Consider the following 18,860-nt stretch of genomic DNA (forward strand, 5'->3'; position numbering starts at 1 on the left):
GTGAGATAAAGTCCCACCTTCACACATCCTCTATCGTGTTGGGTGGAGTCACCACCATGCTAAATGGTACAGACTTTGAACAGATCTAGCAACTCAAGACTGCGCATCCATGAGGCGTTTTGGGCCATCAATACTAGCAGAACTGAACTCCAACATAATCTGCAACCTCATGGTATCACATATTCCCCACTTTATCACTGCCTTCAAGACAGACAATTAACCCTCGTTTAATAAAGAGTGTAGAAAGTCATGACAAGAGCAGCACTAGGTATACCTAAAAATGAGGTGTCAACCTGGTGGAGCTACAAAACAGAACTAGTTGCATGTGAAACAGCATAAGCACCAAGTGATAGAGCTAAGTGACCACACAATCAACAGTCAGATCCACGATCTACAGTCCTACCGCATCCAGTCATGAGTGATGGTGGGCAACTAAACAACTCATTGAAGACAGAGGCTCCACAAATATCCCATCCTTAATGACGAGAGAGCCCAGTATATCAGTGCAAAAGATACGGCTAAAGCATTTGCAATAATCTTTAGCCAGAAGTACCCAGTGGATAATCCATCCCAATCTCCTCCAAAGGTCCCCAGCCTCACAGATATCAGTCTTCAGCTAATTTGATTCACTCCATGTGATATCAAGAAACAGTTGAAGACACTAGATATTGCATAGGTTGTAGACCCTGATAACATTCTAGCAATAGTACTGAAGACTCAAGCTCCAGAACTCGTTGCACTCCTAGCCAAGCATTTCCAGTACAGTTGCAACACTAGCATCAGCCTAACAATGTGGAAAATTACCCATATATTTTTGTACACAAAATGCAGAACAAAATCCAACCCAGTCAAATTACTGTCCAATTCGTCTACTCTTATTCATCAGTGATGTGATGAAAGGTGCTATCAACTGTGCTATCAAACAACAACTAATAGAAAGATGGTTCTGGTTATTGGGGATCAGTTATCTCAGCTCCAGGATATTCACTGCAAGAGTTCCTCAGGGGATGTCCTATGCCTACCCATCTACATATGTTTTGTCAATAACCTTCCATCCAAGTTAGTAAAGAAAGACTTCACCAGAGAGCTAAGAAGAGCCAGGAGGGAACATGAGAAGTCATAGGTGGATAGGATTAAGGAAAACCCTAAGGCTTTTAATAGCTATATCAGGAATAAAAGAATGACAAGAGTAAGATTAGAGGCAATCAAGCATAGTAATGGGAAGCTGTACATGGAGTCAGAGGAGATAGGGATGCATTAAATGAAAATTAAGTGAAAATATTCACCTGTGATTACATAATATTCAGCAACATTCACAACTTCTCAGATACTGAAGCAGTCCATTTCAAAATGCAACAACAAGCGGACAATAACCATGTTTGGCTAAACATTGGCAAGTAACATTCACACCACACAAATGTCAGGAATGATCATCTCCAATAAGAGACAATCTAACCAACACCTATTTATTTCCAACAACTTTACCATTACTGAGTCCTTCATCATGAACATCCTGTGGGCTACCATTGACCAGAAACTGAATTAGACTCGCCAATGTAAATGCAGTGTCTACAAGAACAAGTCAGAGGTTAGGAATACTGCAGCAAGTAATTAATGCCCTGACTTCCCAAAGCCTGTCTACCCTCTACAAGGCAAAAGTCAGAAGTATTATGGAATATCCTCCATTTAAATGGATAAGTGCAGCCCCAACAACACTCAAGCTAGGTCACGCAGTGTCCCTTCCTCACAGTGCCAGGGACCCGGGTTCGATTCCTGCCTTGGGTGACTGTCTTTGTGGAGTTTGCACACTCTCCCCGTATCTGTGTGGGTTTCCTCTGGGTGCTCCTGTTTCCTCCCACAATCCACAGATGTGCAGTTCAGGTGAATTGGCCAAGCTAAATTGCCCATAGCGTTAGGTGCATTAGTCAGGGATAAGTACAAGGTAGGGGAATGGGTCTGGGTGGGCTACTCTTCAGAGGGTCAGTGTGGACTTGTTGGGCCGAAAGGCCTGTTTCCATACTGTAGAGAATCTAATCCAATCTTTACATCATCCTGACAAAGGAGCCCGCTAATTGACACCACATCCACAGGTATCCAGTCCTTCCACCATTCTACAAAATACAAAGCACAAATTCACTAAAGATCCTTAGACAGCACCTTCCAGCATGACCACCACCTTCTAGAAGGACAAGGGCAACAGATATATGGGAACACCACCACTGCAAGTTCCCCTCTATAACATGCACCATCGTGACTTTGAAATATATCACCATTCCTTCAGGATCACTGGATCAAAAAAGCTGGAAACCCCTCCCTCCACTCCCCCCCGCCCCCAACCCCCCACCCCCCCATCTCTCTAAGCACATTATAGATGTACCTACAGCATATAGACTGCAGCAGATCGAGAAGCAGCTCACCATCTCCTTCACAAGGGCAAACAGAGACAGGCTATAAACATTGTCTGAATCAGTGACACCCATGAAAGTAAATAAGAAGAATATTACATACATATATATTATGCAGAATTTTTGTGCAAGTAACCTGTGTAAAGAGGTGTAGGGGGTCTACTACACATCAGGAACCTGACTCTTTGGGAAGTAGTTTTTGAAGTGAGTTGGTTTCATTTCCCCAAGATCTTCAATGATTTCTTTACTATAAGAAAGATTAGTGTCATCCCAAATTCAAGTGTCAACTCTCATACTCTGAATTCCTAAGCAATCTCTTGTACAATATTTCTCATATCAACATAGCTTGCAGCTCCACACATTCCCATCTCATGCAGTCATTCCTCAAACTTCCATCTCACCAGTCACACTGGCACTCACCCTCACCTCACCAATTTCTCAGTCATTCTGCACAGATATTGCCAAACTGTTCTTTTGTTCAGTCTATGCGATGGCTTTTACAGTTCCCTTCAATTGGTAAGTTTTAAGGTGGGAAATCACAAAATGTTGTGTCTCATCTGCCTACCCCTTACCCATCTCTCATTCTACCACAAAGGTGGGTTATACAGTCAGCTTATCGCTGAACAAATTGAAGCACTTAAGTGACCAGTTAACAGAAAATGAACTGCCTCATCCCAGCTTTACTGCTATTTCTCCAATGGCAGGGGAATGTCATCTTAATGGACTCATGCAACTTTTACGTTCAGAGTGAGTGAGGGACTACCTTCAGAAATCCCCTGGGCCCATTATATGTATATAGCCCTTTCCAAGATCACAGCACCCTCAATCTTTACCCTCCAGCACAGGATTCTCAACACAGCCCTCACCTCCTTTGCTGTGATTTGCCAGCTTAGCTTTACTGATATATCAAACTTACCTAGAGATCTGAATCTCTTGTTTCTTTTCTTTAGGGATTTCATGTAGTTTCAGAAGTGGCCTGCTGTAATCTGACGGCAAAGGTGCCATCAGGTCGCAGTGGTGTGACTTTGTCCTCAGATGAGGGTAGACGTATTTGAGCCAATTAATGCCCCTCCATGTGTAAATTGGATGCTGTGGGTTGGCTCTCGACTTGTCCTTCTGTCAAGGGAAGTAATGGGAAAACTGTAACTCACAAATCCAGTCACGTGGCTCATACTCACAATCTACTATCCCTCTATGCGAAGAAAAGGATGCAAAATTCCAGAAAAAGGCAGAATGGGATCACCCTATACTAAGATGCAGAGACTATTACCGTTAAGGAATACTTGCCGATGTGTGATGCAGGAGGACATGGAGATCAGCAGCACGTTGGAGTGCATGGACACTTGTTAGGGAAAGATGGAGGTCTGCTAACTAACTGATGTCAGGACTGAAAATCACACTGCCACACAGCACATAAAAATCACTCATATTGACTTGCTGTCACTACCAACTGAAATCTGAGAATTTGCATAATAATTCCATTAAATCCTTTCCCCATATCACCTTTAGTTTATATCTTTCATCTTACGCTGATCCTTCTAGCAAGGCACTGGAAGTGGTACAGGAGGAAGTCAAGGAGTACTCAGAAAAGCCTCTTGTATTTTTGTTTTGTGTTCCTTAATATAGAATTAGAAATATGAGAGAGGTTGTCCTGTTGGGAGTTTTCTATAGACCTCCAAACAGTTTCAGAGATATAGAGGATAGAATAGCATAGATGATCCTTGATAGGAGTGAGAGTAACAGGGTAGTTGTTATGGGGACTTTAACTTTCCAAATATTGACTGGGAATACTATAGTTCAAGTACTTTGGATAGGTCAGTTTTTGTCCAAATTGTGCAGGAGGATTTCCTAACACAGTATGTAGACAGGCCAACAAGGGGTGAAGCCACATTAGATTTGGTACTGGGTAGTGAACCCGGTCGGGTGTAAGATTTGGAGGTAAGTGAGCACTTGGGTTATTGAGATCACAATTCAGTTACGTTTACTTCAGTGATGGAAAGGGATAGGTATATACCACAGGGCAAGAGTTATAGCTGGGGGAAAAGGCAATTATGATGCAATTAGGCAAGATTTAGGATGCATAGGATGGGGAAGGAAACTGCAGGGGATGGGCACAATTGAAATATGGAGTTTATTCAAGACCCAACTATTGTGGGCCCTTGATAAGTACGTACCGGCCAGGCAGGGAGGAAGTTGTTGAGCATGGGAAGCATGGTATACTAAACAAGTTGAATCTCTTGTCAAGAGGAAGAAGGAGGCTTATGTTAGGATAAAATGTGATTGCTCAGTTAGGGTACTTGAGAGTTACAAGTTAGTAAGGAAAGACTTCACCAGAGAGCTAAGAAGAGTCGGGAGGGAACATGAGAAGTCATAGGTGGATAGGATTAAGGAAAACCCTAAGGCTTTTAATAGCTATATCAGGAATAAAAGAACGACTAGAGTAAGATTAGGGGCAATCAAGCATAGTAATGGGAAGCTGTACATGGAGTCAGAGGAGATAGGGATGCATTAAATGAATACTTTTTGTCAGTATTCACACCAGAAAAAGACAATGTGTTCGAGGAGAATACAGAGATACAGGCCACTAGACTAGATGGGATTAAGGTGTATAAGGAGGAGGTGTTAGCAATTGTGGAGGGATTAAGGTGTATAAGGAGGAGGTGTTAGCAATTGTGGAAAGTGTAAAAATAAGTAAGTCCATTGGGCCAGATGGGGTTTACCCTAGGATTCTCTGGGAAGCCAGGGAGGAGATTGCCGAGCCTTTGGCTTGATCTTAATGTCATCACTGCCGACAGTAATAGTTCCAGAAGTCTGGAGGATAGCAAATGTTGTTCCCTTGTTCAAGCAGGGGAGTAGAGACAACGCTGCAAATTACAGACCTGTGGGCCTTACTTCAGTTGTGGGTAAAGTGTTGGAAAGGATTATAAGAGATAGGATTTATCATCATCTGGAAAGGAATAATTTGATTAGGGATAGTCAACGCGGTTTTAAGGGTAGGTCATGCCTCACCAACCTTATTGAGTTCTTTGAGAAGGTGACCAAACAAGTGGATGAGGGTAAAACGGTTGATGCAGTGTATATGGATTTCAGTAAGGCGTTTCATAAGTTTCCCCAAGATAGGCTATTGCACAAAGTACGGAGGCATGGGATTGAGGGTGATTTAGCAGTTTGGATCAGAAATTGGCTAGCTGAGTTTAATGCAGAAAAGTGTGAGGTGATTCACTTTGGAAGGAGTAACGGGAATGCAGAGTACTGGGTTAATGATAAGATTCTTGGTAGAATAGCTGAACAGCGAAATCTCAGTGTCCAGGTACATAGATCCTTGAAAGTTGCCAGGATGATACAGTTGTTAAGAAAGCATACGGTGTTTTTGCTTTTATTGGTAGAGGGACTGAGTTTCAGAACCATGAGATCGTGCTGCAGCTGTACAAAACTTCATACAGCCACATTTGGAGTATTGCGTACAGTTCTGGTCACCGCATTATCGGAAGAATGTGGAAGCATTGGAAAGGATTGAAACGAAGTTTACTAGGATGTTGCCTGATATGGAGGGATGGTCTTAGGAGGAAAGGCTGAGGGACTTGAGGCTATTTTCTTTTAAGAGAAAAAGGGTGGGAAGCAACTTAATTGAGGCATATAAGATAATCAGTGGGTTAGATAGGTTGGACAGTGAGAGCCTTTTTCCTTGGATGGCAATGGCTAGCATCAGGGGACGGAGCTTTTTAAATTGAGGGGTGATAGATACAGGACAGACGTCAAAGGAGTTTCTTTACTCAGAGTAGTAGGGGCAACTTTAAGGGCATTTATGTGGTCATTGAATAGGCATATGGATGAGAGTGGAATAGTTTAGGTTAAATGGGCTTCAGGTTGGTTCCACAGGTCAGCATAATATTAAGGGCCAAACGGGCTGTACTGCGCTGTAATGTTCGATGTTCTACATAGAATTTCAACTCTCAAAGTAATGTAAGGTCCAATTTACTTGAACATCTCAAACAGGTTTACTTAAGAGACAAACCGATAACATGCAGTTACAGAGCGATTTATCTGAACATTCTTAGTCTTGCATTCTGTTGCTTTGATGCCTCTAAGTTGCCAGTCACATGGGTGTCATCCTGGTCTTTGGATCATTTGCATACTGAGGTCGTCAAATAGTAACAGAAGAGGTTACAACACCTAGGAAACATTGCCATATAGTACAAATGCATTACCCACTGAATGAGTTAAAGACTAAAAGAACTGCAGTTGCTGGAAATCAGAGACAAAAATAGAAATAGCTGGAAAAGCTCAGCATGTCTGGCAGCACCTGTGGAGAGAAATCAGAGTTAACGTTTTGGGTTGATTGACCCTTCCTTAGATGGTAGCTAAGAAAATGTTGGTTTATATGCAAAAGATAGGGTGGGGGAGGGGGTAAGGAATAAACAATAGGTGGGGATAGAGCCCAAAGGGACAGAAGAACAATTAGACAGACAAAGGAATGGATAACGATCTAGCTAGGAGGGTGAATAACTATTAATGGGGACTGTTAGTGGCTAACAATGGGAGTCACATGAATCTTCCAGCGACCAGCTGAACATTACCAGCCAAACATTAATGGACCAAAGTCCCTTTTAATTGACAAGTATTGCTGGTTGATACAATGGAAACATGAATACCATATTTACACAGTTTCTAAAGCCTTAGGTCAGTTAGAATCTATATTTCCCTCTTCAGGTGCTTATTCATTTCCCTTCCTCACGTCACTTTTAGTTATTTTGTCAATCACTTGAAACCTGCAGTCTTTGGTTCTCAAACCTTTCACTAATGGGAACCGTTTCTCTTTGTCTTTTCTGTTGTATTGTGAATGAAGCAGAGACCATTACCGTTAAGGAATACTTGCCGACGTGTGTTGCAGGAAACTACCCAACCTCTCCTGCCAGCAAAAATAAGTCATCAATATGCAGATTGACTGACAACTGAGGATTCTAGTGAGCAGATGTCTTTCATTAAATGCGTCTGCGCCTCCTTTTGAGTCCCTCACAGGGGGGTGAAAAGCCAGCTCCACAATGAATTCCCTTTGACCTCAAGAATCTTTCCATGGACATTAGAGATGGAGTACATGCAGAAGACTAAACTGGTGAAGAACGAAATCATCATACCATCTACAGGGAAAGAATACACACCCATGAAAGACTAGCTAAAAACTCAGGGAGTGATAGTCTCCCTGTGAATGGATCTTACCAGCAAGTCACTGATGCTGTGATGGCAAATTGGGTACCACAATATCCTTCAACTGGGGAAGTTCTGTGATGTGGCAAAACCTAGTACACTCTGAACCTGAGATACCCCATCAATTGGGAAGCTGATGTGTTGTCCAGCCTGAAGAAGAAAGCATCTATCACCTGGGTGATACAGAGGTGTGTAATCAAAAGTGAGATGCCACAGAGGTCAGTAGCTAGCCGTTGAAAGGATTTAGCCACAAACAAATTCAGGGCCACATTTTTCTTGACTGCTGCAGGCAGAGAATGACAATTAGTCGTGCTAGATGTAATCTCAACAATGATGAGGGCACAGAATTTTGCGGCTATTTGTCTAGGAAGTTGCAGTCTCCTTCAAAACTAGTTCTCAATCTTACTCAGCAAGCCTTCTACGGTCTTTAGACATCTTCTATAGCTCTTGATGTCGGGACTCTGCCTTTTCTACTGGGAATTGTTTTCATTATTCATACATGAGATGTGGGTATCACTGGCTAGGCTAGCATTTATTGTCTATCCTAATTGGTGTGGATAAGGTGATGCTCACCTCCAACAATCATATTCATTTTCCATTATGCTTGGCTTGTCTCCAACCAGAGAAGATTTTTACCTGCTTTCCAGTGATTTCAATTTTGTCAGAGCTCCTTGATGGTATACTCAGTCAAATGCTGCCTTGACATCAGTCAGTCTCTTCTCACCTCTATTTTCAATAGATTTTGTTCCAATTCAAGCTACCTTTTTGTGACTTCATTCATAGTCTTTGTTAGGAGGAGGCAACTTGTGATCCACAAGATCCTCATTGCTTGGTAGTACCAAACTTAAAAGTTGCTAAAAGGAGACGAAAACAAACTTTTTCATCTTGTACAGAAGACTAGGATGCAAAACAAAGACTAAATAAACAGACATAAATTTATAGAAGAGGATAGAAGAATAAGACTGGTTGAGCCATCACTGGCATGGAAATCCAGCAAGTGCAGTGAATGTCAATTTTAATTCTCTGACTGTGATTGGTCAAGGTGTTACAATAGGAACACAGCAGAAATTGATCATCTCCATGATCTTTTATTTTTCCATAAAAAAAGGTATAATGTATGTATGAGTTACTTTGCCGACATGAAACATGGTGCTGTGTATTAATATATGCAGTCTCTCTCATATCCAAATGCTAATTCTTAGCATGGTCCAAATTATTATAAACTGATTTCCAGTAGGAGAATCACCTCTAATGGCTTGCAGGCACAGGCTGATTAAATACAATTGGCATGCTGCCCACTGCAAATGTCAATGGGATGTGTTGTTTGATATGTTTCACCTATATATACATCACACCGGCGCTAAAATGCAGATATCAGATTACTCACTTACATGGTAGGCAAAACGCCTTATTGGTTTGATGGCAGCACCTTCTTAGTGGGGAAAAACACTCACCGGTTTACTGCAAAGCAGAAGTGAGAGAGTTCTCTCTTCAGCTATTCACATTTTTGAGACACCTTTCCATAGCAGGGTAATATGAAGTACACTGGGCACCATTCAGAATCAAAAACAGTGGACACAGGCCCTTCCACAAGTAATTTGCAAAAAAAACAGCAACAGTTAAGATCCTTGTTGCTCAATGCCTCCCCCTTCTGCAATGCCAGATTCTACATGCACAGCAACCATGATATTCAAAGTCCTCTCTGAGGCACAACAAGGGGAGCAGAAGATCAATATCGATAGCTTAACTGCATTTCAGAAGCCCTATGGTTTACTTGATAGTTCCTAGGAACTGTGCACACAACTGAAGGATCTTTCAACAGTGGTCATGTACCAGTTGAATGAATGGGAGCTCTTCTTATTAACATGAGCACTCAATGACGATTTGCATTTAGGAAATTCAGCGACAGCACCCATCACAATAGATCTCTCCATATGACTCTGTAGATCAATGTTGTAACAGACAGATTCGCAAACCCAACACACTTCAACAAAGCACTGGTGACCCCCCCCCCCCCAACCTTCATTCTCCCAATGTGCCAATTCTGTTCCCAAAGATATCTCCAGTGGTTACTGGAAAGAAGCAGAGGGCTAATATTTCAGAGCCAAAATGACCTTCGCACCATTGGTACTGGATGTCTACAAAACTGAAAAAGTCACAATTTGTTCTTCAGCATGGTACATAAATCAGCAATGGTCTTCCTTGGGAAATGTTGCCTTTGTTGACACGGTCAGTCAGATATCTGGAACTAGCCATGCTTCAGATGACTGTAAACTCTTCTGCTCACTGGAGGCTGTTTATATACCAGTTTATGCCCTTCTTTGACACCCCCAACACAAACATTGGTCCTCATAGGCCAGGAGGCTGCCTAAGGCTGGATCTCACTTCCCCTCATTGGGGCCAGAAACATGGTGTATGAAGTGCTTGGAAAGTGAACTCTTTAACCATGAAAGATTTAGTATAAAGCTGGCACCAGCCCCTCCTTTCCCTTGCTTCTTCTGAAAAGACACTACTGTACCAATGACACTGCCGCAGCACAACCTTTCCCCACTCTTGCTTAGGTGCCACTGCCTGCATTGCTCCACATTCCCTGTCATGACCAATTTGTCCCTTTTTTGTTGTTGGATAAAGCCAATACTGAAACCCCGCTTCCTTGCTATCTTCTTTAAGTGAATGAAGCTTGGAATACCTGTCTTTTCGATGCATCACTGGCAAAATCTGAAATGCATTGCACAACTGATGATAATTGACCAGTTAGGTCTATTAACTACCTTCCCATTATACTGCAGCTTGAAGTCTGTTCCTCATGTGTGACAATGTCACTCCTTTAACAAGGTTATGCTGTCCTTGGTTTTTATTTTCAGAAAGGTCATAAAAGACATATTCCGAAAAGTCTGGGCTTGAAGGATTTTAGGGCCATTTTGATTATAGATAAAAATCTGCCTCCGACAAAAATCTTTCAAGTTAAAAAAAACTTGTACAATGAAAGGGAAGTCGGCAGTTCTTCCAACTCAGCTTTACTCTGGTTTGGTTTGGTTAGAAAACAGTTGTGTTGTAAAAGCTGCTGAACCCAAAGAAGCAGGTCCAGGCTGGTACTCTCTTTCTGATTTCTCTCCTATAAGAATCTGTGTTTGATTTTACTTTTTGTACAAAGGATGTTTATGGGAATTGTTGCAAGTATTGAGAACAGCATCATTAAGTTGGGATAACCTGTTGGGTTTTCAGATTCTGTATTCTGTTCTCTTGTTTGTGGTTCATTCGGTAATCTTGTAAATAAATGCTGTTTTGTTTAAAACTAAGTGGTTTGACCAACTGCATCACTCTGGAATATCCACTCTTAAAACAACTAGCAAAGTTAAGATCTAGGCTACTTTGTTGAAATGTTTTGAAGGGGTCGAGCCTGGTTCATAACACATTCGTGGCATCAGTAAAATAAGCAAGCACATGAAGTTAGTCAACTTTGATCCAGTATTTTCTACTGATATATACTTTCTCAAGCTTCTGGAACTGTCCCAAACAACCTTGTAAAATTCTGACAAGAAGGTCAGATTCCCTCTCCTAATTTTGAAAATACTTTGAAAATGATATCACCCAATGAATCAGAAGTACAACTATCAAAATGTACACATACTGACAGCAAGGAAGAGTATTTTTCCCCACATGCAATATTGGTATTATTATACAGCTCAAGAGATTAACTGTAAGTAGGCCGACTATGTTATTCAAGGATTTAAAAATTCTTCAAACTTAATACTCAATTTGTGGAAATCTATTGATAACCAGTTTGCAATGTTTTCTCAGCAATTCACAAAGTTAACACTGAATTCAATATCACAAGAGTTCATAAAGAAAATAAAACATAATAGAAACAAAGCAAAGAAAGTTAACAGTTTTGTTACAAAGATGTGATATCTCAAATATTAACTCAGAATATAATTATGTGGACAAACATCTGTATTATGTTATGATGCCTGATATGTAGGCTATTCATCCAAAAGACGGGAAGGTCACATCAAAGAGCATATTCATTTGACTGTTCACAACAAGTGAATACACAACACTGCACTCAACCAACCCATGTTCGTAAAAAGGGCAACACATATGTAACTCTGCAAATGGGCATTTGCTGAATAATTCTTAATGTGAGGAATTTTATTGATAGCTAATTTAAATTGTTATTCACATTTACAATATAGTGCACTTCAATGTAGCATATCAATACATAGGGCCCTTTTCTTTGAAGACAGAATAAACATGTACGCACACAAAGCCTGCTTCAACTCAGAAAAGGTGACAGGCATTCTCCAGTCCAGTTCTCAGGGCAATTCCCTGACCAATTAGAATCAACTTGCCTGGTTTAAAATTCAAACAAAGTCTGGCATTTTCCATGGCGATACCTGAATCAATCACAGTTCACTTGTCGAGTCATAGAGTCACACAACACAGAAAAAGACCCTTTGATTCAAGTCCATAATCCCAAACTAAACTAGTCCCACCTTGTTAAACACTTTCACTCTTTCGTCTCATGCAGTATGAATGCTGGTTTTCCCCTTGATTTTCTTCTGAAAGGTCCTGATGAGCGCAAGACAAAAAGTTTCAACAAAATGTGTCTTCTTCCATAAATACTCAGGTTCTGCAATTCCAAACGATGATAAATATCTACATCTTGTATTTTTGGAAAGGCCATTTTGCAAAGCAAAGATAACTAGTGGCAGCAGGGAAAATGGTTACCTTTGCAAAGAATATAAGTTGCTCAACTAGAGTTAACTGGTCTACAATACTTACAAAGAAAGATCACGTAACCCAGTTTGCAGATGCAATGAAAATATTACATTTGTAAATTTAGAGTCTGAGATAAATAGCCTAATGAGCAACGTGCTTTCATCCCTCTCTTTTAAGCATGACCACCTCAAGTGGAAGGTTGCTAAAGAAGCATTTGAAATATACATCACCATCTCCAGAAACATAATTTCAGCCATCCATAACCTGATGGATGTAGCAGCACTAATGCCATTGGCTTGTATGCAAAGTGACTTCAGCTACAGACTAGCATTAGGACAATCCATAATTATTTTTCCGAAATGTATTTGAGCTGTAGGGAAAGGCTGAATAGGCTGAGGCTAATTTCCCTGGAGCATCGGAGGCTGAGGGGTGACCTTATAGAGGTTTATAAAATCTTGAAGGGCATAGATAGGATAAATAGACAAGGTATTTTCCCTGGGTTGGGGGAGTCCAGAACTAGAGGGCATCGGTTCAGGGTGAGAGGGGAAAGATATCAGAGGACTTACCTAACGGGCAACTTTTTCACATGGTGCATGTATGGAATGAGTTGCCAGAGGAAGTAGTGGAGGCTGGTACAATTATAGCATTTAAAAGGCATCCGAATGGGTATATGAATAGAAAGGGTTTAGAGGGATATGGGCCAAATGCTGGCAAATGAAACTAGATTAATCTAGGATATCTGGTTGGTATGGACGAGCTGGACCGAAGGGTCTGTTTCCGTGCTGTACATCTCCAAGACTCTATGACTCTGATTGGCCAAAGTACATTTAAAATAACTCTCCACAGAATTTTTATATCTCTTCCCTAGACTTAGAGGTTGTGAACGGAACTAACTTTCAAAAAGGATAGATATAGATATTTGAACAGTTTCAACTCTTTGTTAATAATCTTTACATCTTTACAAATTGTCTTATTTGCAATAAACTCCTTTTTCATTTATAACTAAAGGGAACTGGGTGGCTTGATTCTGTTACTGATTATGCGGTCTGATTTATAGATATATGATTGGTAATACCTCTTCCCTTTTTAAATTCAAATGTTGTCTGTCAACTGGAGGATTAAGACAAAGAAAATAATCAAACCACCCTTCTTAACTAAGTTGTAACCAGTTTAAATTGTGAGCAGGAATGGCGACGTATTCTTCAAGCAAAATCTGTGGATAGGATTAATCAAATAAGTGGTAATCTCTGCTGCCTAGAACAGAGGGATCATATTTCCTTTGAAAAATCCTGTCAATAATGTGTACTGACTGCAGAACAATGCACAAACTGACCTCTATAAAGTCCAATTACGCCTTCATATCGCAGCACTTTCCTGAAGCAATCAAAGCTGTTACGGTACATAATCTCTTCCACAAATGCTCCTGTGGAACGTTGATTTTGCATACGAGTTTTCACTAGGTCAATTGGGTAGACAGAAGTGGCACCTGTGGCTGTAGAGAAAAGTATCAATAAAGTTATTTTAAAATCTATACAAACGGAGTCAAACCAAGAGACACAAAATTACTCCCATAGTAGAATCTAATTCATCAATTAGGTTCTTTTCATCTCCCAACTTTACAAAGAAAGATTTTAATTAAAATTGTATCAGAAGTATTCTAACTCATTATTAACTTGCTTCTTCTGAAGCCAATCTGGAGCCAAGTGAGACAGAAATATTGCCTCTGATCTGTGGCAGTTTTAAAAGCATTTATATAAAGGTTACTATGATATGGTAACCTTTATATACATGAAGAATACAATGAAGAATCTAATCCAAAGGAAGGTACAGAAGGCATTTTTAAATACAGAAATTGTGTATATATTCAGGGAAAGAAAATGTTTTTTGACTAACCTCCAGCAATTCCACCAAGTATAAATCTGTATGCTGACTCTGCCACATCCATCAGTACAGAATGACCTGTGCCACTTTGAGCCAGCTTAAAAATAAATCAAAATTCTGAAAAGACAACAATCTACAAGGTTTGGGGATTTCATTACTTTCACAAGTTCCAAATACTAAGCTAGTGTGAAGCAGTAAAGAACAATTAAATCTATTCAGTCTTATTGATGTTACAATTTGTGCTAATTCCTAATAAAGCAACAAATCAAACCATTTAAGTAAACAGTTTAAAATGCCTCCTAATATCCTCAGGATAGGTGTTACAACCCATGCCAAGATTTCAATGCAAAAAAGATCAGAAATGTTGCTGTTACTCTGGATGTCTACATTATGCACAACTGGAACAACTGGGTTTTCATTACTTCTCCATTGCATAAATATTTTAAAAAAATACTTTTGAAAAAGGTCCAACTGATACTCCAATAATTTTCAGATTGCATCCAATTTTCAGACACAGGTATTCATTTTGCTCTAATTTATGTAGTCTTGCAATTTCCTCTGGCTCAAAATTGTAATGCATCAAGCTCGGCCCTGCCATTAAATGGAATTTAAATTGCATTTTGACAATGACAATAACATGAACCTTAGCTTTCAGTTGCAGATCATGTCTCAATAAAGGTGGATGCAAAAGACAGAGAATCTGCATTTCAGAGATCACTTTTTGCATTGGAGCAGACATTTCTCAAGTGATTTTGTTTTTATTTTTTAAACTGATTTTGACAGTAATATTACTGAATTCATCAAGTACTTCATTTGTGGACTTATGAAAAATGAATACTTGACATCAATACAGGTGTGCATGGCCTTTGAGGATGATAATCGTGAAAGCAAGTATGAAACTTGTCTTAATGACAACCAATGAAAATGTAACATTCTGGTCACTAAATTGCTCACCATATTTGGGGAAATTTTTAACTGAGTGAAACGACGGGACAGAAATCATGGGCAGTGTGCTGCACCTGACCTAGGCCCTCAGCCCTCAACCTGTCAAAGGGAGGTGCACCTGCCCTCCCCCCTCCTCCCCCCCAACCCAAGCATAATAGCCTCTCCCCCACCCAAGTATAGAGCCTGCACCCTGACCTTAACACTGCGGGCCCCAGAAAGCACCTCTGTACCAGACACTGAGTGAGTGCAAAATCAAAGAAAAATGCAACCATGTCATAAAGTTTGCATCATTAACATATATCTTTGCCTCTGCATGCTCTTCCCCTCCTCCCACTAACTTACTTCCCAGCCTATCTTAGTAGATGGGTTGAGGACCAGTGATTTGAGCCTCAGTAAAGGTAATTATAATGATATGAAGGAATAGCCAACTAAAGTTAACTGGGAAATGACATTAAAATTAGGATAGTAGAGACTTCTAAGAATATATAATACCTCAAAGGTCCCTATCAAAGTTAGCTACCAGATATTTGTGCCCTACATCCTAATTATTGATATAGTATAAATAGTTAAGGCCCCAAAACTGATGATTATCAGACTGTAGTAGTTATACCAATGCCATCTCAAAAATATCCATTTATTTCTACTGCTGGCTGACTGTTAGCAAACCATTCCTTTATGCAATTCACCATTTGATCCCACAACACTTGATGTGGCACTTTATCAAACAGTGTTAATTAGATAGTTTCCAATTTTCTGTGACCCTTCAGGCTATATGTTCCTGGGGTCTTGCCAACTTTTAGGTCTAATAATTGGTCGAGCACATTTTGCTTCTTGTTGGTGACTGTTTCAATCAAACAGTGTTAATTAGATAGTTTCCAATTTTCTGTGACCCTTCCAAAATCTAAGGAAGGTTGGAAATTAAAACCAACTAATGTACTTTTTCAGCAGCAAATTCATTAAGTCCCAAAGACGTAGGCTATATGTTCCTGGGGTCTTGCCAACTTTTAGGTCTAATAATTGGTCGAGCACATTTTGCTTCTTGTTGGTGACTGTTTCATGTTCTTCTGTCTTGTTTATCCCTTGATTCTTTAAATGCATTTGGTAAATCTTTAAGTTTTCTACAATGAGGACAAAAATGTCTGTTCTTTTCCATTACTAATTTACCAGACTTGCTCTCCAGAGGACCATTACTATCTTTAGTTACACTTTTCTTGTTTTAAAACCTACATCAACTTTCACGACCTGATTCTATATTAATATATAGTGTTCTTTCATACTTTATTTTCTCCCTCATTTTTTTTTCTAGTTATTCTTTAAAATCTAGAAATCATCTAAACCACACTAAACATTGCAGATTTGAACAGTGTTACTTCCTCATTCTTTCTAACAGGGATAAAGTTTTGCTGAGAGGTTTTATATATTCTTAAAAGTCTCTAGTGTCTGAGAAAGGGTCACTGGACCTGAAATGTTAACTATGATTTTTCTTTCACATATGCTGCCAGACGTGCTGAGCTTTTCCAGCAACTTCTGTTTTTGTTTCTGAATTATAGAATCCGCAGTTATTTTGTTTTTTATTAGTCCTGGATGCATCCTGTCACCTGAATGTGAAATTCTATCACTTATGATCACTGTTACACAGAAACTCTTTTTTAAAAATATATTTTTATTGAAAAATATTTTTTTTTAATATTACAAATGCAAAACAAGACAATTCCAAACAACAAGAAGAAAGAACACCAAAAAAAAATTTAAAAACCTAAACCGCCCTCATGTACAAATGTATAAATATATACAAAATATATTTTAAAAAACCCAATTAACTATTTAACTAAATAATTAATAACTAACAAACTAATAAATAATAATACAGCTCAGCAAAACAAAACACTAATTCTCGAATATCGAGAGCATTAATTTTCACATACCCCCTGCAGATCCTCCTCTTTGGATATTGGACTTGTAAGGCACAATCGTTATGGCTGTATAAAAGCCCTTATTAGTGTGCAGACATATCTGTGTCCATGTAGTCAAAAAATTCTCAGTTTTGCTGTGTACCATACTTGTAAGAAAATCCAAGTGGATATGCACCATAACAATCTTCCTCCTACCCGACAGGCCAGGGGGACATTTGGACACCCAACCTAACGATATATTCTTTCTTGCGAAGAAAGTGAGGATGCTGAAATGTTTTTCTTATGTGCATCTACAGGGAATACAATGGGCAGGCCAAAAGGAGGAGAGATCGGATCCTTCTCCACCCTTACACACAAAATCCCCTCCATTGCATCTGCCACAGTGCTCCAGTATGTTTGAAGCCTACCACAGGACCAGATACAATGAGTAAGAGTGCCCGTACCAACCTTGCACTTGGGGTATGTTGAAGATACCCCTGGTTTAAATTTTGACAAACGATCCAGATCCAAGTGGACCCTGTGGAGAATCTTCAACTTTAAAGCATACGTCCTATTGCAAATTGATATCTTTCCTGCGTTTTCCCAAATATCTTCCCATGCCTCTGAGGAGACCTCAACATCTATCTCTCTCTCCCACACCCTGCACAGTCGTTCGAACTCATCTGCAGGACCACCCTCCAACTGATGATATAAAGTGCTGACAGATAGTGTACTCAGCACAGAGCACCCTCCTCTCTATGTCGGATTTGTAGGGATCAGTCAAAAGTGGTCTTTTTTTGAATAAAAGCCCTAACTTGAAAAAAATGGAGGTCCCTGTTAGATAGCTCATATTTCCATGCTAACTGATCAAACAACATCATTATGTCTCCCTCAAATAAATCACCCATGCAAGACACACCCCTAGCTGCCCAATGTTTGAATCCTGAATCCATCATACCCTGTTGAAAACCTGGCATTCCCATATAGGCATAAGAAAAGATGTTTTGCCAATATTGCCTTCCCTCTGCCGAATTGCCCTCTATGTTTTAACAGTATTGATAACTATGGGTTATGGCAATATTCCTTAACAGTCCTCATTTTGTCCAAAAACAGCAAACTAGTAAGGAGGCACTATGCCTGAGACGTTAGAATATCTAACCATATTGAAAACAATCCCACAAGCCCAATCACTCGCGTAAGATAAAGGTGAGCTTAGTTGATGGTTTTTAATGTCCGGGAAAGCCACTCCCCCTAGTCTGTGAGGCAATTGCAGTTTGGCTAATTTAATGATACTTACGATGCCAAATAAAAGAGCTGAACCAGCTGTTCAGTTTCCTGAACATTTGCTTATCAAAAATCGGGGGAGCATTCATATAGGGTACAACAAACGGGGGAGAATATTCATCTTAATAAGGACTATCCGACCTAACCATGGACCAGAAGCGCCACTCATCTTTGAAGTCTTGTTTGATTTTGTCGAATAATTGTTTTGCGAAAGTAAGCTCCTGCTTTGCTGTCTGCGTGAGCATGGAATTCAATGCAGCTTGGCCAACGAGGGCCTGTCAAAGTAAGCCTTCTCAGCAGCCTTCAATAGTGCTTTAAGGAGACGTTGCTACTCATCCTTCTGTCGCTTCGTACTGGCAAAGTAGGAAATAACTAACCCTCAGCATAGGCTTTGGCAGTTTCCCAAAGGATGGACAGATACTAACCGAGCCTGAATTAATGTGTAGAAACGCCCAAATTCCTTAGATAAGTACTGCACAAACTTATTATCCTTAAGGACAAAGGATCCATTTGCGAGTGCTACAGA

At 40.0% G+C, this 18,860-nt stretch overlaps 1 protein-coding gene across 2 annotated transcripts in view; it reads right to left on the reverse strand.

Moving 5' to 3' along the window:
• LOC122549822 (calcium-binding mitochondrial carrier protein Aralar2) overlaps positions 1-18,860 on the reverse strand; it is a 284,028-nt gene that overhangs the window by 80,247 nt on the left and 184,921 nt on the right. For both annotated transcript variants that reach the window (XM_043689903.1, XM_043689904.1), the window contains exons 10-11: positions 14,226-14,310; positions 13,666-13,824 (exon numbers count right to left, since the gene is read on the reverse strand). In XM_043689903.1, coding sequence (XP_043545838.1) covers positions 13,666-13,824; positions 14,226-14,310 — 244 coding nt within the window. The remainder of the gene's footprint in view (positions 1-13,665; positions 13,825-14,225; positions 14,311-18,860) is intronic.

The sequence above is a fragment of the Chiloscyllium plagiosum genome, chromosome 5 (assembly GCF_004010195.1).
Source record: "Chiloscyllium plagiosum isolate BGI_BamShark_2017 chromosome 5, ASM401019v2, whole genome shotgun sequence".
NCBI classification, from domain to species: domain Eukaryota; kingdom Metazoa; phylum Chordata; class Chondrichthyes; order Orectolobiformes; family Hemiscylliidae; genus Chiloscyllium; species Chiloscyllium plagiosum.